At 41.3% G+C, this 24,919-nt stretch overlaps 1 protein-coding gene across 1 annotated transcript in view; it reads left to right on the top strand.

The window, feature by feature from the left end:
* The first annotated feature begins 18,308 nt into the window (after positions 1–18,308).
* Positions 18,309–24,919, top strand: part of B4GALNT2 (beta-1,4-N-acetyl-galactosaminyltransferase 2) — a 71,370-nt gene continuing 64,759 nt past the window's right edge. Inside the window, exon 1 of the mRNA XM_033917502.1 lies at positions 18,309–18,353. Coding sequence (XP_033773393.1) covers positions 18,340–18,353 — 14 coding nt within the window. The 5' untranslated portion in view covers positions 18,309–18,339. The remainder of the gene's footprint in view (positions 18,354–24,919) is intronic.

Below are 24,919 nucleotides of genomic sequence, written 5' to 3'. Positions count from 1 at the left end.
TTTTTTTTTCCCCTACTTGTTTTATTTATTATCAACAACTTGTATTTCTTTCCCCATTTCTTCTTTTGTTTAATATGTTTTGTCAGATTAGTCTTATTCGTTTGTTTTGTTTCCCCAGAAATTTGTAATTTTACTGTTTTGTACATTGCTTAGAATTTTGAATAATCGATTAATCAAATTTTTTTAATAAACTTGAAACTTGAAGACGTACTAAGCCAAATTGACAAGTTAAAGACTGATAAATCACCTGGACTGGATGGTATACATCCCAGGTACTGAAAGATCTCAAACATGAAATTGCTGATCTGTTATTAGTGATCTGTAACCTGTCACTAAAATTGTCTGTAGTACCTAACGATCAGAAGGTGGCCAATGTTACACCGATTTTTAAAAAGGGTTCCAGGGGAGATCTTGGGTGTTATAGACCAGTAAGCCTGACCTCAGTGCCAGGCAAAATAGTTGAAAAAATTATTTAAAAAAATTGTGGAACATGTAGACAAACATGATTTAAAGCGACAGTCAGCTTGGGTTCAACTGAGGGAGGTCTTGGCTCACCAATTTGCTTGACTTCTTTGCAGGTTGTGAATAAACATGTGGATAAAGGTGAGACGGTTGATGTAGTGTAACTAGATTTCCAGAAAGTTTTTGACAAAGTTCCTCATGACACGCTCCTGAGAAAATTAAACAGTCATGGGATAGGAGGCAATGTTTAGTTGTGGATTAAGAATTGGTTATCAGACAGAAAACAAAGGATAGGGTTAAATGCCATTTTCTCAATGGAGGAGGGTAAATAGTGGTGTGATGCAGGGATCTGTACTGGGACTGGTGCTATTTAACTTATTTATAAATGATCTGAAACTTGGAACGACTAGTGAGGTGATTAAATTTGCAGATGACACTATACTGTTCATAGTTGTTAAAACACATGCGGACTGTGAAAAACTGTCTTAGGAAATTAGAAGACTGGATGTCCAAATGTCAGATAAAATTTAATGTGAACAAATGTAAAGTGATGAACATTAGGAAGAATAATCCAAATCATAATACCAGATGCTAGGGTCCACCTTTGGGGTCAGTGCTCAAGAAAAAGATCTGGGTGTCATCATGGACAATACGCTGAAACCTTCCGCTCAATTTGCGGCGGCAGCCAAAAAAGCAAACAAGATGCTAGGAATGATTAGAAAAGGTGATGGTAAACAAGACTAAGGATATTAAAATGCCTCAGAAAAACAATATGGCGGTGGCAAGTTAGCGGTCTGACTGCGAGTTCCGTCGTGCCTTACAATCCTGCATTTTTACCTTTTCAGGACAACCAATAATGCCCCTTAGTAAGCGTAAGGGCTTTCTTCGGGCGAACCTCTCCATGCCCAGGCAAGTATTGATGAATCGCTTTTTGACCAGCTCACCGGCCAGTATTGAAGGGGGAAGGAGCCCAGCTGTAACTCCGATGGAGGGAGCCACCGGAGCCTTGGGGCTTGAGATCTCGGTGTGTCCCCCGGCAGCCCGCTTGCCACCTAATCCAGCACAGGCAGATGTTGAAAGCATGAGTGCCGAGGTCCTGATGAGTCCGACGCCCTCGCGTAGTGGGTGGCCTCAAGCTGACCTGAATGCTGAGTCTCCAACATCACAAGAATTGGGGGAGAACCGCTCTTCGCAGGTGACATTGGTCGGCATTTGGCGAGTGCTCCAAAAACTGGAAGTTGCTGTTACCAAATGTACTAGTGATTTCTCAGTCGTTGTATGTAAAATCGATGATCTTTCAACTTCAGTTCATAACATACAAACTGAGACTAACTTAAAGTTTGATAATATTAATAAGGAAATAGCTTCAATTCAAAACTTATTGGGAACACTGGTTAAGGATAGACTCTTTTTTCAGAAAAAAATTGAGCAGCTTGAGCATTACAACAGAAGACTTAATTTAAGAATTTTGAATTTCCCTAAATCTGCAATTACTGCTCCTATTGATATGTTCAAAAAAATATTTGATTGAAAATCTAAAGTTTTCCTTGGACTCAATTCCGCCTATCAATAGGATTTACTATCTACCAAAGAAATTGGATAATTTTCGAGATAATCAGGTTGAAAGACCACAATCTATGGCTTTAAATTTAACTGACATTTTAGAAAATTCCCTTTGTATTTGATCAAGACCTTAATGCTGTATTAAGAATTTTTTTCCGGAATTCTCAGTCTTTTTTTGGGTCAGAAAATTTGGATCTTCCCTGATGTAACAAAATCTACCCAAGATCGCAGGAAGCTATTTCTAGCTATGAGGGAAGAAGTTAAAAGTTTGGGTGCTACGTTTTTACTTAGTTACCCCTGTAAATGTTTAATTAGATGCACTGTTCCTGAACACCTTCGCAGCTTTCTGGACACTAAGAAAATGCTGTAAGGCAGTCTAAAGGAAAAGGCTGGTTGTTTATTAGCATGTTAAGCCATTTTATTATGTATTAATTCCTAGGAATATAAGATCTCCTTGTCTTTTTCTTATTCTTTTCCAAAAGGACTTCTTAAGAGTTTTAAAATATGATAGAACTGTAATACCTAAAAATTTATGGGATATCTATATTAGGATACTTCTATTTTATTTTCTTCTACTTTGAAATGATAACCATATTTGCTTTACATACTCTGTTTTCTGTAACAAGTGGATTCTTGTGGATTTATTTGAAAGTGTATAAATAAAGAATTAAAAAAAATGCCTCTATCACTCAATGATGCAATCTCACCTTGAGTATTCAGTTCTGGTCTTCTTATCTAAAAAGAGATAGAGCAGCACTAGAAAAGGTTCATAGAAGAGTGACCAAGATGATAAACGGGATGGAACTCTTCTCCTATGAGGAAAGACTAAAGAGGTTAGGGCTCTTCAGCTTGGAAGAGATGGCTGAGGGGAGATATGATTGAAGTCTACAAAATCCAGAGTGGTGTAGAACAGGTACAAGTGAATCGATTTTTTTTTAAATTATTATTGCATTAAGATTTACAAAGACTAAGGGATCCTTTTACTAAGGTGTGCTAGCAGTTTTAGTGCACGCTTAGCGCGCTAGATGCTAACGCCAGCATTGATCTGGTGTTAGTTCTTGGTGCGTAGCAAGGGGTTAGCACACATGGCAATGCAGCACGTGCTAAAAACGCTAGCGCACCTTAGTAAAAGGAGCCCTAAGGGACACTCAATGAAGTTACAGATTAATATTTTTAAAACCAATAGGAAGAAATATTTTTTTAGTCAGAGAATAGTTAAGCTCTGGAACGTATTGCCAGGGGTTGTGATAAAACTGGTTAATGTGTCTGGTTTAAAAAAAAGGTTTGAACAGAATGTAGGCAAAGCTTGGCTGCCGAGAGGAATGGACACCTGATCTGTGCTCTCCCTTCCCTGCACTTCTACTAGTTCTCAGCAACAACTTTTAAACCCTTTTTTCTTCTAGTGAAGCAATATCTGACTGCTTAAAAAAACAAACTCAAACTAAATTGGAGACAGCATTTGCAGTACCAGCTGGATCAGGAACAAAGACTCTTAAACAAGATTCCTCAACACCTTTGCCAGCTGAGACAGGGGATTTTAATGACCAGTTAATGGAGCAGCTACAACAAATACAAGATCTTATACAGGGGAACACGGAAGGGCTTAACTCCATTCAACCTGAAGTCCTTAATTTCTCACAGAAACTGACAATTTGTTCCACCAGAACAGACCAGCTAGAGAAGAGAATTTCAGTAATTGAAGAGGACATGATTCAAACAGCCACTGACAGGAAAATAATTTTAAAAATTTGTGAAAGATCTGGAAGCAGCTGACAATTATAACAGAAGAAATAATTTTCGTCTGTTAGGACATCCAGAGGGAGTAGAAGGAACAAATATCATTCAGTACTTGGAGGAATACTTACCTGGGTTTTTATCCCTCAAATTCTCCTCGCCCTTTGAAATTGAGCGGGTGCACCTCTTGCTGGCTTATAGATCAAGCAAACAGGTAGGACCAAGACCTGTTAAGGCATCAGCAGGTGATGCAAATCCTGATGGCTGCCAAACAATTTAAATGGCAAGATAATAAAATCTCAATCCTGCTTGACTTTGCCAACAAAACAGCAGCTGTAAAAAAGGATTTCCTTCTTTTGCATCCACAGCTCTGGCAGATGGGGCAAAGTATGGTCTGTTTTACCCGGCAATTGTGTGGGTAACCGTGAATAAGACCATTAATTATGAAAATCCAAATGAGCTAAAGGAATTTATTAAGAAGCAGGATGAACGAATGGATTAATGCTGATTTTGGATTGATAGAAGCTCCCTATACTGGATACAGTGAATGGCAATGATATCAGTTGATTTGAATTTATTAATACTGTGTAATTTTTGAGGTAAAGAGTATTTTACAGTAATAGTTTAAGGCTGCAGTAGTGGGCAGTTAATATTAGAACTTTGGAAAGTCTGCATTTTTCAAACTGTCTTCCATTTGATTTCTTGCAATCCTCATTTGAATAAGAGTGATGTCATAGTCCTGAAATGATCTCCAGCTGATTTGGAATGGTTTATAATATGAGACTCCTGGAAGGAATTGCTTCATGAAGCAGACAGTTAGGGCTCCTTTTATAAAGGTGCCTTAGGGCCTTAATGCACAGAATAGCGTGCACTAAATTGCCGCACGTGCTAGCCGTTACCGCCTCCTTTTAAGCAGGCGGTAATTTTTCGGCTAGCGTGCGCTAATCTTGTGCAAGCACTAAATGCTAGCGCACCTTAGTAATAGGAGCCCTTAGTGTGGAACACTGATTTGGTGATTCTTGTGTAAGTCCAGGAAGAAGATTGCAGACTGGAACTGGAAGCTTTGCATAGTGACTAGAGCATTCCTTAGGTTTGTATTTGCATGGGGCAGAAATGAGCTGAGCCGAATTAAGAAACTTTGCTTCTCTCCTGACTACTTCAGCAAGGATCCCAGTTTGATTTCACAAAGAGAATGCTGTCGATCCCAGTTTGATTTCACAAAGAGAATGCTGTTGACTCCTGGGCTGAGCAACAGCAAATGGGCAGCAAAGGGCAGTGCACATTCCCAGAATAAACCATATATAAAGCTACACACCCTGTGAAAGGATGTCACACATTTGCAGCAATACAGAACATTACACTGTTTAAATAACTTTATTGATAACTGTTCATTTGCAGTGTAAAATTAATTAAAGAGACAGAACATCCTACCCATCCCCTAGGGTACTACCACCATAGGGGACCCCAGCCCATTATTTTACTAAAATGAAACTTATTAGAATAAACTGACCCATTCCACTTCAATGTTTAAACCTCCAGGTTCTACCAGGCCCAATCTATAAATCCATCATTGTTCCCTCAAATTCAAAGCTTTTTTTAAATTACCACCCTCCCTCCCTACTTGTAATTGATCAATAATTCGCCATCTGATATCTTCCACTGAATGTTGTTACAGAACCCAATGTTGGACCATGGGTGCGTGAAGATTTTTATTCAATATCCGAGATTTATGTTCGTTTAATCTTATTTTGACTAGTCTACTTGTACGGCCAATATATATCAACTTACAAGGACATTCAATCGCATAAACAACTTGCAGGCTATTACAGTCAGTTATGTGTTTAGATTTAAGTAGCTTTCCACTTTTCAGTTCTCTCCATACACCCGCTTATATGGTTTTCACACAACACTGACACCGACCACATCTAATGTGGTACCCATCAGAATTCCTGAGAGAAATTTGATCACCTTTCTGAAACTTCTGAAACCCCAATTTTTGGCCGATCGTTAACCCTCTGCTATAAGCTATCATGGGAAATTGTTGAAGAGGCTGGTGTAACTTCAGAATATGCCAGTAAGACCTCATAATTTCAACCAATTTGCTAGATATCTGAGAATAGGGTAGAATGCAAACAAGCCGCTCACCCTCTTGTTGACCATCTGAAGATCTGCAATTCTCAAGTAGTAAGAGGTCCCTCTGCGCATATGTCACTCTCAAAAATGCTCTTTTGATAGATTTAACAGGGTAACCTCTAGCCTGAAACCTCCATTGCAACTGATAAGACTGGGAGTGGAATTCTTCCATTGTAGAGCAAATACAACGTACCCGGAGGAACTGGCTGATCGGAAGATTACCAACCATCACCCCTATAAACTCAAGTTTAAAGTGCAGCAGTGTGTTTCTAGCCACCAGTTTTCTAGCCCCCTAATATACAGGGATGTGTGGAACACCCCATGGATCCTTTGGATCCGAAGATCCAAGAACTCAATGTCAGTCATATGGCTTGTCATAGTAAATTTAATATGTCCATCCCTAGAGTTCAAATATTGGAGTTTACCCAGATCTTCATAGTTACCATTCCATAGGAAAAATATAGCATCCAGGAATTTCATCCCTAGGGGGATCTTTCCCAAAAAGGTGTCACATACACAAATGTCTCCTCAAATTGTACCATGTACAGTATGGCCACCGAGGGTGCCAACGTTGCCCCCATGGAAACCCCCTGGATCTGCTTGTAAAAATTCACCGTGGTACTCAAAATAATTTTCTTGCATGACCCATTTTGCCAGCTGTATTAAAAACTCAGTTGTAATACGTTGGTGTTGGCATCTCGGTCAGATAGTCTGAGCGATAATTTCCAATGCTTGCTCTTGCGGAATTTGGGTGTAAAGGGTGGTGACATCCAAAGTCACCATCCATAGATGTTCATCCAGAGCACATGTTGATTGCAAAATCCGTAAAAAATGTGAGGAATCCTTCAAAAAGAATCTCACCTTTGCTGCTTCTTCCCGTAAGAAGAAATCTATGAATTTGGATAAGGGTTCCTCTGCAGATACTGAAGGTTTCAGTGATGAATCGAGTAAAAATACAACAGAAAAACTGGTGGGGGAATATCTTCATTCTGGAAAATGGCTGATTAGTATGAGAGCTGGCCCGGACTCCACGCTAGAATGGAGAAACTTAGCGAGCTGCCCCATTAACCACTGACCTCAAATTTACCAGGATTTTCTGGGCAGGGCAGAGAATTTCTTTTTGTGGCAGCAGCGGTAGGTATTCCCCCGCCAATGGATGCTGGTGAGTCCTGACGGGGTTGAGAGGAGAGCAGAGGCGGAGGAGCGGCTGGAGTATTGAGGGCAGTGTTCGTAATGAGAGCACAGACAGTGGACGAGGATATTGCCTCTACTCAGAGACTCCTTCCTCAGCGGCTGTAGGAAGAGCGTGGGAGTGGAGACGTGGCCTGAGTTTCGGGAGCTCGCTTCGGAAGTGGCAGAACTCTGGGAGGGGAGTACCTGCCAGGAGTAGGTGGACTGCGGTGGGAGCCAGCAACAGCCCTGCAGAGTGGTAGGAACCTTCTTGCTGTTGCTGCTCTGCCATAGGGACTATTTGACTGTGCCTCTGCCACGATTGTGAGGGCTCTGGAGGAGGGTGCTCCTCCATTGCTAAACCCTGACATGTCCTGCTTGGTGGTTGCTTCACTGCAAATGCGTGGGTTGTAGAGAAGGGTGATCCCCTCACTGATAAACTTTGGCGAGTCCCGCCGTGGCTGAAGAGAAGTGATAACCCAGGAGGGAGTTTTGGCACTGAACTTCTGAAAAGGGAATTACGAAGGGATGAGACTTATGGTGGGGAAGAAGATTAAGAAGAGGATAAACACTGTAAAAACTCTAGAGCAAGCATGGTCCCTCTTTAAGGACATGCTCACCGAGGTGCAAAATCTATATATACCGTATATCTATGTTTCTATGTTTCTATCAACAAGGGATCCAAGAAGAAAAAGAACAAAGAACCGATGTGGCTCACTGTAGCGGTGAAGGAAGCGATCAGAGACAAGAAGACTTTGTTTAAGGAATGGAAAAGGTCAAAAACAGATGAAAACTGGAAAAAGCACAAAGAACATCAACGCAGGTGACATAAGGAGGTAAAAGGGGCCAGAAGAGACTACGAGGAGAAAATAGCCAAGGAGGCAAAAAAACTTCAAGCCGTTATTTAGATATATTAAGGGGAAATGACCCGTGAAAGAAGTGGTGGGACTGTTGGATGACCAAGGAATAAAGGGAGCACTAAAGGAGGACATAGAAATCGCCGATAAACTGAACACATTTTTTGCATCTGTATTTACCGAAGAGGATATACACAGCATACCGGAACCCATCAGGCTATATGCTGGAAGTGAAAACGGGAAACTGACAGGGTTAACGGTTAGTCTAGAAGAGGTATGCAGGCAGATTGATAGGCTTAAGAGAGATAAATCCCCAGGACCGGATGGTATCCATCCGAGGGTCATCAAGGAACTGAAAGGGACTATAGCTGAACTGCTTCAGCTAATAGCCAATCTGTCGATCAAATCGGGAAAGATTTCAGAGGACTGGAAGGTGGCGTATGTTACGCCGATCTTCAAATAAGGTTTGAGGGGAGACCTGGGAAACTATAGACCTGTGAGTCTGACCTCGGTACCAGGAAAGATGGTAGAGGCGCTGATAAAGGACCGCATCATCGATCACCTTGACGGACACGGTCTGATGAGGACCAGCCAGCACGATTTCAGCAAAGGCAGATCTTGTTTGACAAACTTGCTGCACTTCTTCAAGGGAGTAAACAAGCAAGGGCGACCCGGTCGACATTGTATATTTGGATATTCAGAAGGCGTTTGACAAGGTTCCGCATGAACGACTACTTCGGAAAACTGTGAGCCATGGAACCTTTGCTGCATGTGGTATAATTTGAGTTAAAGAGGGCTTTCCTATGTTGGGACTTGAGAAGTGAATGTCAAGATAGTGTTTAATAATTGGAGTCTGATGATAACTAATTAATATAACTATCTCCCTGGGGAATTATCTATATTTTTGAGAAGAGAATTTGAATTGAACTGAATTAATCCTGGAAATATGACTAGTTAAAAAACAAGACCTGATCTTAAAATGTTTGCCTACCGGGCAGAAGAATTAGTGGATATGGAAGTACTGGCCCCAAACAAAATCTAACACAAGAAGAAGTCGAGCCAAATGTACTTGGAAAAGAAATATTAGAGACATTAGACTCTCCTCCAGCTGACTTAGCATTAGCTAGTAAAGGAGACATACAGCAAGAGATGGCTGATATTAAACTTTCACTTGCAGTATTGACCTCAGATATAAAAATTAATATTGACGGTTTACAAAAAAAAGGATGAAATGACTCAATCTCCAGGAATTTGAAGAACATGAACAGGAGATAACTGAAATCCAAGATCATTGTAAGCAAATTGATTCGTCAATAGAGGAATTACTTCTTAAAGTCAAAGATGGAGAAAACAGAGCAAGACGAAATAATTTGAGATTTCGTGGAGTTCCTGAATCAGAAGAACTTAAAAACTCAACGGCTTTTATACAGTCTCTATGTCATAAGTTTCTGCAAACAGAAAACCCAGCAGCTAATTTGCCAACTATAGAATTTTAAAGGATACATCGAACCTTGGGGCCACGTAAACCTGAGAGACCAAGGGATATAAGTGTGCTTTTTAAGATATCCACAGAAAGAGAGTGCTACAAGCGGCACGAAAAGTTGGACATTTGATGTGGAATAATGACAAAGTGGAACTTTTTGCAGACATCTCTTTAGCGACCTTGAAACGCTGACAAGAGTGCCGGGAAGTAACTAGATGTCTACAACAAAATAACATCCGTTATAAATGGCATTATCCATTTGGGATTTCTTTTACGCTCGAAGGCAAACAGTATAAAGTTACATCAGCCCTAGAGGCCCAACAGTTACTTATTCAGGCTAAATTATGGCCCACTCAGAGTGAGAAGCAGCAAAAGGAGTCATTACAAATTATACCTGCAGGACTGTCAAATCAGAGATGTCACAGAGTGGATCATAAGATGAGACTACAAAGACAACTAAAATAAATATATTTAGAAGAACTGATATATAATTAAGACTAGAAACCAGACAGGGATGCCCACTGTCTCCCCTCCTTTTCCTGCTTTATTTAGAGCCTTTTTTGAGAACGTTATCATGGGATCCGGCTATAAATGGGAAGACCTTTGCTGCCCAGACAGTAAAGGTATTAGCATTTGCAGATGATTTACTTTTTACTTTTACTCACCCGCGTATTTCCCTTCCACATCTTACACAATCCCTGGAGGAATTTAAGTTCTATTCAGGATTTGCGCTAAACTATTCTAAATCCAAGGCCTTAGCTATTCCGGTGACTTTGCAGGACATCTGGGAGGGTGGATTTCCCTTTTCATGGGCCTCAACGGCGATAAAATATTTGGGCGTGTAGTTGCCGTGGGACTTGTCTACCCTGTATGCTTGTAATGTTACCCCGCTCTTGGCGGAGACCGTGCAATTGCTTAAACTTTGGATCTCTTTTCCATTATCAGTGGCTGGGCAGATGGCTTTATATAATAAGGTGCTCTCTCTGAAATGGTTATATAGATTTCAGGTTTTACCACTTTTGTTATCCCATAACCATTACTTTCAGATCACCCGGGAGCTGCAACGTTATATTTGTGGAGAAAGAGACCACGCATGACATTTATTTGGGCCTGTTTGCCTAGGGAGCGAGGGGGTTATGGGCTGTTGAACATTCGCTAGTTTACTATAGCCTGCCAGATGAGACATATTAACGATTGGTTTAGGGGTACCACCTATTTTTCAGCTACTCTGATAGAAATGTCACTGTTATCACCATATCATATTAGTTATGTGTTGCATGTATTCATCCCGGCCCTCCGTTCTGTGGTGGCGCAATATCATATATTTGCCCCTGTAAGACGAACGTGATGATGGGTATGTTGCTGTTTAAATTTGTCTCCCCTGGTTACTCCCTATTTGCCAATCCAGGGTAATAGTGATTTTCTCCCAGGACTGCATTACCTCTTTCAGCTTTGCTTCTCTGCAATGCATGTTTGGTCTGCCTGATCTGGATAGGTTTGCCTATTTTCAACTTCTCCATTATGTACATTCTTTGCCCGCTTGCCACTTAAAAGAGGACTGCCGTGAGGCACTATCGGAAATGTTCAGTTTATCTGCTCAACAACTGATTCCCTTGAGATTCCACCATGTGGGACTCCGAGATTGTCAACCAGGCATCAATTTTGAGATTTTGGCTGCATCTTGGGCGAAGGATCTTCACTGTACTATCACTGCTTTGCAAGTCCAGCAGGTTCTGAAAAATTTGAGGAAATTGTCTCCTAATATACTGCACTGGGAAATGCAAATTAAGTTACTTCTTCGTCTTTATATTCCGCCCATGCAAGCTTTCCGGATGGGCATTATGCAATCTCATAATTGTCCTAAGTGTGCTCAAGGGCATGCCACACTGGGCCACCTGTTCTGGTCTTGCTCGCACATCACCAGGTTTTGGCAGTGTCTGGGCCAATACACTACAACAATTTGGGGGAGGAGATGGACGCCCACTCCCAGAGTTCTTTTTGGCTTTTACCAAATAACGGCGCCTCCACCCAAAGGAATGTCTGCATTTGTGGCATGAGTGATGCTATGGGGCAAAAAGACTATCCTGTTCCATTGGTTGTCTAACGACCCACCGACTTACACTTATTGGAGATCTCTGATGATTACCTATGCCTCTTTGAAATGTCGACAATATGTGGATCTGACTAAGGGTCGGGGCCACCGCTTTAGTCTGATTTGGGAACATTTCTGGATGGATCTTACTCTGCATGCTCTTGAATTTGTGATTTAGATAGTTTGTGTTTTATGCTCACATACGGGTACCATGCTTGGAGCTAAGGGAAGGGGGAGAGGGAGGGATGGAGGTGGGGTTTCTAATGTGCGTATACCACAGAAAATTGTTATTTTGTGTGCTTTGTTTGCTTGCACTTTGTTGTTCAATAAATATATTTCAAAATAATAAGGACTAGAAATTGAAGGAAAATAAATATTTTAATGTAACTTCTAAATACTAAAAAGTAACTTCTGTATTAGAGACTTAATAGTCAAGTAGATTAAGAATACTAATATAAATAGTGAGAGGAATTGATAATAAATTTGACAATGTTTGTAAGACCCAAAGGGGGGTGGAAAAAGGGAATAGTAATGGGGCAGAAAATTAATAAGGCTATGGAGAAACCAGGATTAGGGTTAACTTGAGAATAAGCAGAAATGGGGTAGATTATAGATTAATAGGCGTGGAGATACCGGGATAAGGTTAACTTTCTTTGACCCTGACATCTGGAAGTTAGGAGATGGGAAAGGTCTGGATGGGGAGGGGGGTGGAGGATATATGGGTGAGGGGATGTGTGCAGAGAGAAGTATATATGAGATATGATTGGTGGAAAGATATATATAAGTTTGAAGAACGATTGGGGAAATATATGTTAGGGAGTACATTCAAGGCAGCTTTATGTTTAACATATGACTGAAAGATCTTTTATGTCCTTGAATGTTTGAGGGCTAAATTCTCAGCATAAATGACAACTCTATTCCAAGAAGCTAATAGAATCAAGATGGCATATATTGAGTTGATATGCAGAAGGAAAAATTATAGTGGGAAGAGTTTTAATCTTACCCTAAATGTGAAATTAGATAATTCTAATATTGGTGTCAATTATGGTAAAGCTGAGCGACATCATTTACGTCTATTTATGGAAGCCTGGGACCTTATTGATATATGGAGACATCAATACCTGACAGAGATTGATTATACTTATTACTCAGAAGAAGGGTACGTATGCTTAAAACTGGGGCCTTGCGAGATCAGATCTATGCACCTTGCTTCTGTTGAAGTCCTGGGACTGAGCAGCTAAGTACTTGGCTTGTCTATGTGTTTGTTTTGTTAAGTGTATGTTCTTTGTATTACCATACTCTTAGACACTGGGGAGTTTAGTGCTTTTGGTTTGATTTTGTCTCTACATCTAGCAATACCTTAGGTTTTTTTTCTCCCATGGGTGGAATTTTTTCCTGGTAAGTGCTGGCTGTAAGAGGAGCCGATGATTATAGCAGGCCAGCTGTATAGCTGAATACAGAGGCTCTGGCATTCCTGGCTGGGCCTGTAGCTCTGAGACTCTTTTCGGATAAAAGATTTGTTTAACTTAGGCGTAGCCTACTCTCCCGAGTGTCTAAGTTAGTTTGTCAGAGTAGGTGGTTGACTAAATGAATTGCTTAAGAGTTTCATTGTATCTTCATATTTTTTGAGAGCTCTTCTCTTTCCCCTTCCTACTTTTTTTGACCTTAAATGTTTTTCTTTTTATTAATCAGATTGTATTTCTTTCCTATTCTTTCCTTGTGTTTTATTATGTTTGTAAGCTGGCTTTGATTATGTTTCATAGATTTAGCCTTTTTGTTAGTTATGTTTGTTTTCCCTAACTTTGTAATTTTACTGATTTGTTCATCGCCTAGAATTTGGAATAGGCAATTAATCAAATTTTATAATAAACTTGAAACTTGATGTAGCTTATGAACAGGTAACAGGATTTTGGATAAATATGTCTAAGTCAGAAATTTTGGCTCTTACTCTATCAGATTTAGATCGTAGGTGGATTTCTAGTAACTATTCCTTTAAATGGGCTCAACAAACATTACGATACTTGGGGATCAATTTAACTAAGCAAATCGATATGTTGTATACAGTTAATTACCCTCCCCTTTTGAAAGTGATCTGGCAAGAAATGGAGAGGTGGAAACATTTTGATATTTCCTGGCTAGGCAGAGTACAAACAATTAAGATGGTGGTGCTTCAGAGACTATTGTATCTTTTTTCAGCCTTACTGATCCCTCTACCTAGTAAATTTTTCCTCCACTAGGAGCGAAAGATATTTGCTTATATATGGCAATATAGGACGCCAAGGGTAACCTGAGCTATGATGTATCAACATAGGAAGTTGGGAGGAATGGCAGTTCCACATTTTCGATATTACTATCAAGCGGCCCAATTACGTTATTTAACCAATTGGAAATGGGATAAGGAAAAATCATAGGTGTGTATGGAGCAAGAGCTATTGGGTGCATTCCCACTTTGGGCAATACCCTGGTTTCAATATTCACAACTTTCTATTATAGCTAAGAGGTCTAATCCTATAATACGACACACTCTCGATGTGTGGACTCAGGTGTGTAGGCAATGTTTTGGAGATAAGGTTTATTTCATGGGTGCAGCTATTATATATATACTAGTGTTTAAGCCCGTTAGATTAACGAGTGCTAGATGTCTCCTGCTTTTGAACCTGGGCAGGGGCAGAGGCAGAGCCGGGGCGGGAGGGAGTGACGGTGGGAGAGCAATTTCAAAGCTTCAGCAGCGGCGGCTCCTTGACCAATCCGCGCTTACAACGTCCCCACACTTATGGTCTGGCTGGCTCCCCCACCAAAGCCCTTCGCAGCGGCAGCCCCTCCCGCATCCGTCCCCATGTCCCAAGCCTCTCCGAAGGCCGGCTCCCACGAAAATGGTACCCCTCTGTCCAAAGCCGCGGCGGAAGCCTCCCTCAAGACACATTTCAAATCTGACATATTGTAATCACAAAACAGAAAATAAAATTATTTTTCTTACCTTTTGTTGTCTGGTCATTATTCATATCATGTAGGGGTCCCAGGCTATGGTTGGCTTTTGATAACTGGCTTGCCAGGGCCCCTTCTTTCTTCTTCCCTCCCTCCATCCCTGCAGCTGAAGACAGGCACCTCCCCCCAGTGGTCTGAGACAGGAGGGAGCAGTTAGGAGAGGGTCTGAGGGCAAAGAGGGACTCAACAGCACACAACCACCTTTCCTTCCCTCCCTCCATCAAGTGCTCCAGTGGTCTGAGACAGGAGGGAGCAGTTAGGAGAGGGTCTAAGGCTAAAGAGGGGCTCAACAGCGCCCAACCACCTTTCCTTCCCTCCCTCCATCAGGTGCTCCAGTGGTCTGAGACAGGAGGGAGCAGTTAGGAGAGGGTCTAAGGCTAAAGAGGGGCTCAACAGCACACAACCACCTTTCCTTCCCTCCCTACATCAGGTGCTCCAGTGGTCTGAGACAGGAGGGAGCAGTTAGGAGAGGGTCTAAGGCTAAAGAGGGGCTCAACAGCGCCCAACCACCTTTCCTTCCCTCCCTCCATCAGGTGCAGTGAATCCACCAATGTTAAAAGGAGCCGCGTCGAAATCGGAGGCCTGCCACTGCTGTAGCACGTTCCCCTCTGCCTTGGTCCTGCCCCTTCTCTGACATATGGGACCGCGGCAGAGGGAATGTGTTACGGTGGCGGCAGGGCTCCAATTTCAAAGCAACTCCTTTTAACATAGGCGGAGATGAACTGTACCTGATGGAGGAAGGGAAGGAACGGTGGGCCAAATTTTGGCAACGGCAGGAATTGTTTTGCGGGCCAAAGCACCGTGAAACTTTGTTTCTTTAGGCAGCCCCGGTTGTTTACTTGGATTCAATGTGAGCCGGGTGAGGAAGGCCGCCGCAGCCTCGCGGCTAGGTAGGGGGACAACAATGGCGCTTATGCTCAAGCCCCCGCCGCAGCTCCTCTCTCGATCCTGGTGCGGTTCGAGAGGGGAGTCGTGGCGGCGGCTTGAACATAAGCACGATTGTTGTCCCCCTACCTAGCTGCGAGGCTGCGGCGGGGTTTCCATGGCAACCCGATCGCGGATCTCAGTGTAGGGCCGGGTCTGGCGGCGCCGTGTAGTGCGGAAGCGGGAGGCGGGACCTCAGCACAGCGCCGCCGGCCCCCAGGAGCTCGAGGCCGGCTGCGGACATGCCTGGCGTGGCATGGTGCAGGAGGAACAGTGATCGGTGGAGAGCAGGTGATGACAGTGATAGGTGGCGCGAGGTGGAGAGTAGGTGATGACGTAAAACGTGCACATGCGCACTCGTGTTTTCGCGACGGATCAGGGAACACGTTTTTTTTAGTGCGCATGCGCGGCCTAGCATTTTATTATATTAGATATGCCTAATTTTGCTCCAGGTGAGGTTGATGTGCCCTTCCATATGAGGGGTAAGAAAGAACTCAAAACATTGGATCAGTTATTGGATGATGGGAAAGTTACCCCTTTTGAAGTATTGGTGGAAGAATATGGTCTTTTACTGAGAGATCTATTTTATTATAAACAAATTGAAAGTTTTATTAGGAAAGTGGTCCTTAAAGAACTCATCACTGAACAGCCAAATTTAGGTAGGGCCATAGAAAAGGAAAGTGGGAAAGGTAGTACTAGATTATATAGTGCACAATTGAAGCATCTTCACCCACCTTTGAAGTATAGGCGACGCTGGGAAAAGATCATTGGCAAATATTATATTGATAAAGAATGGTCTAAAATAATGCATTCCCTTCTCTATGGCACTATAGCTAGCAATATGATAGAAAATGGTTATATGATGTTATATTGCTGGTATTATACTCCAGTGCGGCTACAAATTTTATATGGGAAAGGATCAGATAAATGTTGGAGAGGATGTGAGGAAGTAGGTATGTCTGAACATGTATTGTGGTATTGTACAGAGGCACAAACAGTGATATCCTTTATAGAAGTAGTGCTAGGAATTCCAATACCCAAGACTATAGAGTGTTGTTTGTTGAATATAGGACCAACAGCCTTGCCAATTAAGCAACAGAGGTGGATACACTTGATAATGACAGCAGGGCCGACTGGTTTTGCCATTGACTGATCTTCCGGCTCTCCAAGTGTTGCTGTCTAAAGTCCAATTCAAACAACAAATGTCAAAATTAACTGCTCTCTGGAGAAACCGGATACACAGATATAATACCGTTTGGATACATATGAAAATTGGGTTAGCTTCCAAAGGAGTAGTCCTTTTGATCTCTAAATTATACCTTACTGGTATTGTTTATGAATCTCCTGCACATATCCTCTCACCGGGGTGGAGGAGGAAGGGAGGGTTCTAGAAGCTTTTTAGTTAACTTGATATTTTCAGTATGTATTAAGAAGTAAGATATAAAAGGAATTAATGTATTGTTAAAAGTTTGATTCTATAAGATTGATTTTTAAAAAATATTTAGGGCTCCTTTTACAAAGGTGCGCTAGGGTTTTTAGTGCACGTGCGCGGTAGCCAAAAATATACCGCCGCCTAAAAAGGAGGCAGTAGTGACCAGTGCGCTCAGGAACTTAACACGCGCTATTGCGCCCGTTGAGGCCCTCGCGAACCTTTGTAAAAGGAGCCCTTAAATTATCAATAAAGTGCTTTTGGAAAAAACCAGAAAGATCTTCTTATGAGCTAGTACCCTTCACTTGCGCTGTTTCAAATGTGTCTAGACTTGTTCAAAATTTGCATAGCTTACAATCTGCAAACACAGTGTACTTTATTTTCAGGATAAACATGATGGCACAAGAGATAACGCTTTATAAATAAAGCTTATTCATGCTCATTACATTTTGAAAATGGCTATAAATTTAATTAATTTAAATGATAAATTCGGCTATGAAAAATTTCTGTGGTGCCCCCCTTCCCTTGATGCCCTAAGCACGTGCTTACTTTGCTTCTAGAGTTAATCCAGCACCGTTTGAATCCCACAGATGACAAGATAGTTTGCAAAGGCTGACAGCAACTCCAGTAGTTGGAACCTAAGGGCAGTACCAGCCAGACTTAAGAACATAAGAACTGCCATCTCCGGATCAGACCCATGGTCCATCGAGTCTGGCGATCCGCACACGCGGAGGCCCAGTCAGGTATACACCTGATGTAGTTTTAGTCACCCATATCCCTCTATGCCCCTCGCAAGGAGATGTGCATCCAATCCGCCCTTGAATCCCAGCACAGTGGATTCCTTAATAACCTCCTCTGGGAGAGCACTCCAGGCGTCCACCACTCGCCGCGTAAAGCAGCATTTGTCCCGGCATTTGTCCTGGACCTGTCCCCCCCCCCCCCCGCCTCAAACCATGTCCTCTTGTCCGTGTCGCGTTGGACAATGTAAATAATTTATTTTCCTGCTCTATTTTATCGATGCCTTTCAGCACTTTGAACGTCTCGATCATGTCCCCTCGCAGTCTACTGTCTATGCCCCAGAATTATCAAAGAAAAAAAGACAATTTAATCATGAATTTTATAATAGACCTGTCAGATTTTTATCTGATGATATTTACTACAAAGGGGTGCTGAAAAGTTCTCAGACCAACCAAGAAGAGAATGACGTGGATAGGGTTCAATTAATGATCTGAGACAATGTCAAAATGTAGAATTTCATTTCTGCAATTTAGCACTTAATGAAATAAGATAATACTCTTTTTAACTACAGTGGCAAAATAACGCTCAGCATTTAGGAAGTTGGTTGGTTGGACTGAGAACTTTTCAGCACTCCCTCATATGTTAGTATGTTACAACCGGGTTAGACTATAAGTATAGGTGTGGCTAGTGGGTTGGGCATGCAGGTCTCTGGCAAGTTTGCAATTGTGTTATGCTCATTTGCCTTTTGCAATTGTCACTGACAGTAAGAATGTGGACAACCAGGTAGGTGAGCTTGCGTTATTCTTTTTTTTTTTTAACATAAATTAATTAACACTTTCAGCTGGAGTCTATTTCTAGGAAGCAAGGGAAGGGGTCATAGGTGGGTGGAAGCATTTCTGTTCACTCTTACGGTGAATGTTTCCCCTTGGTATTTCTGCTATAAACAGGCTTTTAAAAAAAGAAGTTAATAATTTTTCCTTGGATAACAAAGTCAGGGTATATCTGGAAGTTTCAAGAGATACGCAGAAGGAATTTTTGTTATTAAGACCTGGTGTCCCTAGGACCTGGCCAAAACCCAAGGAGTAGAAACATTCCATGCTACCAATCCAGGGCAAGCAGCGGCTTCCCCCAAGTTATTGAGAAAGACATGGGGGAAGCCACTGCTTTCCCTGGATCGGTAGCTTGGAATATTGGCCAGGTACTAGGGACCTTGATTGGCCACCATGAGAATGGGCTACTGGGCTTGATGGACCATTGGACCCAGTAAGACTATTCTTATGTTCTTCATTTAGGTGCACTGTTTCTGGTTTGTTTGTTGTAGGTGGGGAGGTGGGGGGGGGTAATTTTTTTTTTTTTTTTTTTTTTTTAAGTTTCCTTGCAAATGCATTGTTAAATGCAGGTCTGTTAAATATATGTTTTTATTCCTGAACAATTAACTTAATTTCTGGCTGTTAATAGAATTAGATCTGAACTTGTTGTTCCATCTACTAGCTCAATGCAATGTTCATTTATTGCAATATTCCTGGGATTATCTGCATTTAAAGCTGCTTTGCTTTGACATTTTTCCTTGATATAATGACTGGCTCCATTCCCACAATATAGTGGACTTTAGTGATCATTATTTTAGACAATTTCTCATGTTTTTGTTTCTTCTTAAATGTTTCTTTTATATGTCTCTTCTGTACAAGCATATGCTCGGTCCTTTTATGAAACCGTGTTAGGGTTTTTATCGCTGGCCATGGCCATAAAAGCTCCCATTCTCATAGAATTCCTATGAGCATTGGAGCTTTGACTGCCACCCCTGTGATTAAAAAAAAACCCAAAAAAAACCCCTAATGCGGCTTCATAAAAGGGGGGATAATTATGTCTAAATATATAAAATCAGAAGTATGTGTGTATGTATGTTCCAGCATAACTCTGAAACAGATTTCAACCAAACTTGATATACATATCACATGGGGGAAAATACTGTGGGGGTGGGAAGGAGGTGACATGTAAAAATATTTAAAAACAGGGGAGATTCAAGATGGTGATTTGAGTGGATGCAGTCTAAGCTCCCACTCTAGAGGCTAAATTTTACCTTTAAAACTTATATTTGCATACCGTTTTGATGCCCAAAAGGAGGGGAAGACAGAGGAGTGTCCCTTGTCCTCTGTCCGCGACTTCGACTCCGCGTCAGACTGCAATTACAGCATTTGCAGTCTCGATGGTGCAGGGCGTATCCGTAGCTGAGCCCCAGGAGCAGCCCAGCTTGGATGGTGAGATTTTGTTGCGCCCTTCGGGACCTGACCCTCCTCCTCCTCCGAGAGAAGCAACGGAACTTGGCCTTCATGTTGAGGGACCTCAGGAACAGCCGAGAGGGGAGGAAATGTCATTGCTGGTGACTCTGGAGAGGATTACAGAGGGAGGAGGAGCACTGCAGTCGAGCGGTGGTGAGTTTGAGGGTAGTGAAACCCGGGAAGGAGAACGGGATCCCGGGTTACCTCGGCTCAAGCCGGCAGTGGTTAGACTGGACTCACTATGGGGTGCTATTGAAAAATCTATAACAGTTTAAAATTGTAAATAAACAGCAAGCAATAGATAAAGTATTTCTCCTTCGCAAAATTGAAAATTTAGAAAATCAAAATCGGAGTTTAAATTTAAGGATTTTAAATTTCCTATGTCTAAATTTAAAACTCCTAGAGAGATCTTCAAGGACTTCTTAGTTTCCATATTAAAAATTATAGAAGTGAATATACCACCTTTGCAAAATATTTATTATTTAAAAAGGACAATAAAAGAGATTGATGCAACTACTGAACAAGACTTATTAGTACTTTTGGAATCATCAAATCTCGAATTGTCTGGTCGAGCTACATTAATAGTTTCCTTAATATTTCACCAGGATAAAGAAATGATTTTGAAATGGGAGAAAGAATATATATATATATCTATCCAGATGTTTCAAAGTGGACTCAGTCAAGAAGGAAAGAATTTCTTACATATCAGGACAAAGTTGTTTCATTAGGTGCCTCCTTTCAGTTAAGATTTCCTTGTAAATGTTTTATTGTATTGCAAAATAATAGATATATTTTTTATGATTCAAATCAATTACGTTTCTTTTTAGAAGGGAAAGGAGTTTCGTTTGCACCTTAGTGATGTCCGGAATAACTCAATTCCATTGTTGTGCCATGGGTTTCACTCTAATTTCTTTTTGTTGATGATAATTTTTTCTTTCTTGTTTCTCTCCTTTTCTCCGATTGAGGACTATGTTTAAGTTAAATATTACTTTTTGATTTATATTGTTTAACCCAATAGAAAATGGATTTACTAATATCAAAATATTACTTTTTTCTTTGTTTCATATTGTTTAACCCAATAGAATATTGGATGTATTACAATATCGGAATATTACTTGTTAAGTACAATTTTGTACTTAATTATAAATTAAATAAAGAAATTTTAAAAAAATATTCAAAAACGAAATATATTAGTGTCTAACCCATAGTTTTCGGGCTCGCTGAGATGAATACTGACACTCCCGATGCCGTTTAAGTCCAAGTTCAGCCCCATAGAGAGGGACATTCCTGTGAGACATGATGGGGGTGGGGCATGTGGGACATGTGTGTGTGGGGGGAGGGGACATTTTGGGATAAATAAATATCCGGGGAATGCCGGGTGATTTGCTAGTAATAAAAATAAAAAAGAAAAAGTTGAGAAACTAGGTATGCTACACAGAAAAGAGCTTATGAGCCTCAGTCCCACCACTCCACCGCATCAAATATCTTTCATAGCGGTGAGCTTTATGTGGTTATGTCCTCATCGGCTCTTACTAATTTTTAATCCGTTTTCCTTTGTTTTAAATCTTTTAAAAGTGCTTAGTGCTTAATCAGCTCATTATATTTCAAACTAAATTTGTAAAAGTTTAATAAATATATAAATATTTTGAAAACTTAGCTTATGTGACCGTTGTTAGAGCTTAGTTCATCTATCTTCATTCATTTAATTTGCTCGGTTTGGGAGGGTCCAAGCATTAAACACTTTGTAGATACCAATAAAAGAACTGTAGCAATATAGCACAATGCACTTTTAAAAGATTTAAAACAAAGGAACACGGATTAAAAATTAGTAAGAGCCGATGAGGAAATAACCACATAAAGCTCACCGCTATGAAAGATATTTGATGCGGTAGAGTGGTGGGACTGAGGCTCATAAGCTCTTTGGATGCTCAGAGTGTCTACTATATAAAAAAAAACTAGAGCTCAGACTTTGAGCAGAAGACTATAATAAATAATATTCTTTTGGAGATAGTAAACACAGAAATGAGCAGCATGTTCCAGGAAGAGAAGAGACTCAGGAAGTCTGGGAGAAAAGAAAGAAAATGGAATGGGTGGGGAGGGAGAAAAGAAAAATATAAAGAAGGGGAGAGGAGGATTAAAGATGTTAAGACAATTTCTTTGAGGCTAAATTTATTCCTTTTTTGACCTGAGACAGCTCATAGACTTTATTGGGTCCTTTTATTAAGACGTGCTAACAGATTTATTATGCGCTAAAGATTAGGCTGCACTAAGGCCAGGATTCTGTATAGGGCACCCGGGAGGGGCGCCCTATACAGAATCAGGCCTAATACTAACCCCGATTCTGTAACCGATATCCATGTTACAGACGCTGGTTACAGAATCGGGTTAGAGTAGGCTTGCCCCCTACACTTATCGCGGCAAAGGATCTCCCTACTGCGATACGTATGGTGGCCACCTGTCCCCCCTCCCCCCGATGATCTCTGGCAGGAGGGTGCCCAACCCCTCATGCCAGAGGATGCTCCCAACGCCCCCGATCACCGGCAGGAGGGTGCCCAACCTTCCTGCCGGAAGATGCCCACCGATTTCCAGCGAGGGTTCCCAACCCCTCCTGCTGAAATGCCGCCCAACCGTACGATCGCTGGCAGGATTTCGCCCAACTTCTCCTACCGGAGGAACCCCCCCCACACTAACCTTTAATCATTGGTCGGCCAGCTGGGTCTTGCTACTGGGCAGCCAGCCCGCCTCATTGAAATGAGTTTATTTCTTTCTAGATGCTTTTCGATGCTGTTTTTTATCAGTGCTTCTTCCATCTTCCCCAGGACCGATGTCAGACTTACCAGTCTGTAGTTCCCCGGGTCACCTCTCGATCCTTTTTTAAAGAAGGGGGTAACATTTGCTATCTTCCAATCCTCCAGGATGTCCTTAATGGGAGTGGAACGTAGATGAGCTACTGAAGTCGTCATTGCTTGAACTTTATATGCTGTGACGTGAGGTAGAAAAGCAAGAGTCTGAGTTGTGTCTAGAACTGTATCAATGAACGCCAAAGTCTGAGTGGGTTGGAGATGAGACTTCTCATAATTCACTGAAAATCCAAGAAGTTCTAGTAGATGTACTGTTGAATTCAAGGCTGGTGAGCTTCTTGAAACATTGGGGCCTTGATTAACCAGTTGTCCAAGTAAGGGAACACATGAAGGCTGGATGAACATAGAAGTGCAGCTATTACTACTACTACGCATTTTGGCCCTGTAACCCACACTGTGGTTTGACCGGGACTCCACAGCACTCCAAGTGGCTACATTGAAAAAGAACACTAGCATGTGACCCGGCCTGGAGTCATCCTGCAGGACTGGACTGACACAGTTCAAGAAGAACAATCAAAATCACACAAGTAGAGTTTTGAACCAAAATCTTTCACTTTTACTTATCAAACTAATAATGTCAGGATAGCATGAACAAGGATGAGTTTGGCAAAAGTAAAAATTCAAACAAGCCAAACTTCAAAGAGAAGGGAAAAATAAACAGTTCAAAATAAAGTCCAAACTTTCACCTTTTTACTGACTCAGTCAATACTGCAACTGAGGTTAAAGCTCTCCTCAGTGCTTGCACAGCCTGCTTCCACGCAAGTGATCCAATCCACCAAAATAAAATTCTTGGCACTGGTTTCCACAATTCACAGTCCTTCAAAATAAAGCCTCCGGCAGCCTACACATATCACTGCCAGGCAAAGGAGAGTTTCTTAGGCTTGCTAATAATAACTTTCAAAATTCCCTCCCTGGGTGACAGCAAGCCTCTCCCCAGACACTTCTAGCTTTGAGAAAAACTTTTGAGCTTAAATCAATTAGCTCCAAAATCAAACAGTTCAAAAGCAAACAGTTTCCAAAAGCCAAAACTTACTGCTTTCAATTATTACCTGCAGCTGGTGCATAGGCTAACCTCCATGTCCTCAGTTAGGTCTTCACCAACTTCAGGAAAGCTTTCTTGAATTTCCATTGGAACTTCCGCATCCAGCAAAGTTAGTTCCTTTGCTTGTCCAGACTCCTCTATTTCCATAGGTGCACTCTGCCACAGTTGGTTATATCTACGCTTAGTATAAATAAAATTTCTGGGCGTATTGGAATATTTCCTGGGCACCTGAGCCTAGGCTGACTTGAAAGAGGATAAGGTAGTCATGCAATCATTATGTTTTAATCTTTTGTGTTGCCTCTTCTATAGGGTCTCCAAATAAATCATTCCCTATGCAGGGAATATTGGAAAGGCAATCTTGTACATTGGCATCAAGGTCAGAGAATCTAAGCCATGCTTGCCTATGCATAGCATTGGACACTACTGATGTGCAAGAGACTATGTCAAAAATGTCAAAGTGGAACAAACCATGTATTTTCTTGTCTCAAGCATCCCCGTTATATATCTCTTCAACCCCTATTCAGTTAGTACCAAACATCAAACTCCTAGGAGTGATTCCTGACAACACACTGTCTTTTAATCCTCAAATAAGTTCAGTGGTAATGTTTCTTTAACTAAAGATAAGATTTCTCTCTTCACTTATTGACTCAAATTCACTTTATATTCTGATCCATTCACTGGTAATATCCACTGTAGACTACTGTAATTCTCTTTATCAGTGAATTACTCCAAAAGAGATTAGAAGACTAACTTATCCAAAACACTGCTATAAAAATTATCTTCAACACAAAGAAATTTGATCATGTCGCTCCCCTTCTGAAAAAAGCTCATTGGTTATCTATTTCCCACAGAGTTACATTCAAAGTTCTTCTCGCTTTCAAAGTTCAATCTAACCACATTCCCTCATTTATAGACAGATTGTTGATCACTCCATTCTTCTCAACAATATCTTCTAACAGTCCCTTCTGTCTGTCAGTTATCTTTAACCGTGAGACAGGAAACTAAGCTCAACAATTTCAAATCTAGCCTCAAAACCTTTCTCTTCAATGATGCCTATGAGATCTATCCCTAGGATTAATTATTCAAGAGACTTAGGCAATGGCCAGACATCAGATATTCCCTAGGATTAATTGTTCAAAAGACTCAAACAGCCAAACATCAGGTATT

The sequence above is a fragment of the Geotrypetes seraphini genome, chromosome 13 (genome assembly GCF_902459505.1).
Source record: "Geotrypetes seraphini chromosome 13, aGeoSer1.1, whole genome shotgun sequence".
NCBI classification, from domain to species: domain Eukaryota; kingdom Metazoa; phylum Chordata; class Amphibia; order Gymnophiona; family Dermophiidae; genus Geotrypetes; species Geotrypetes seraphini.
Note: the sequence above shows the minus strand (reverse complement) of the source record. Positions and strands in the feature narration are given on the sequence as shown.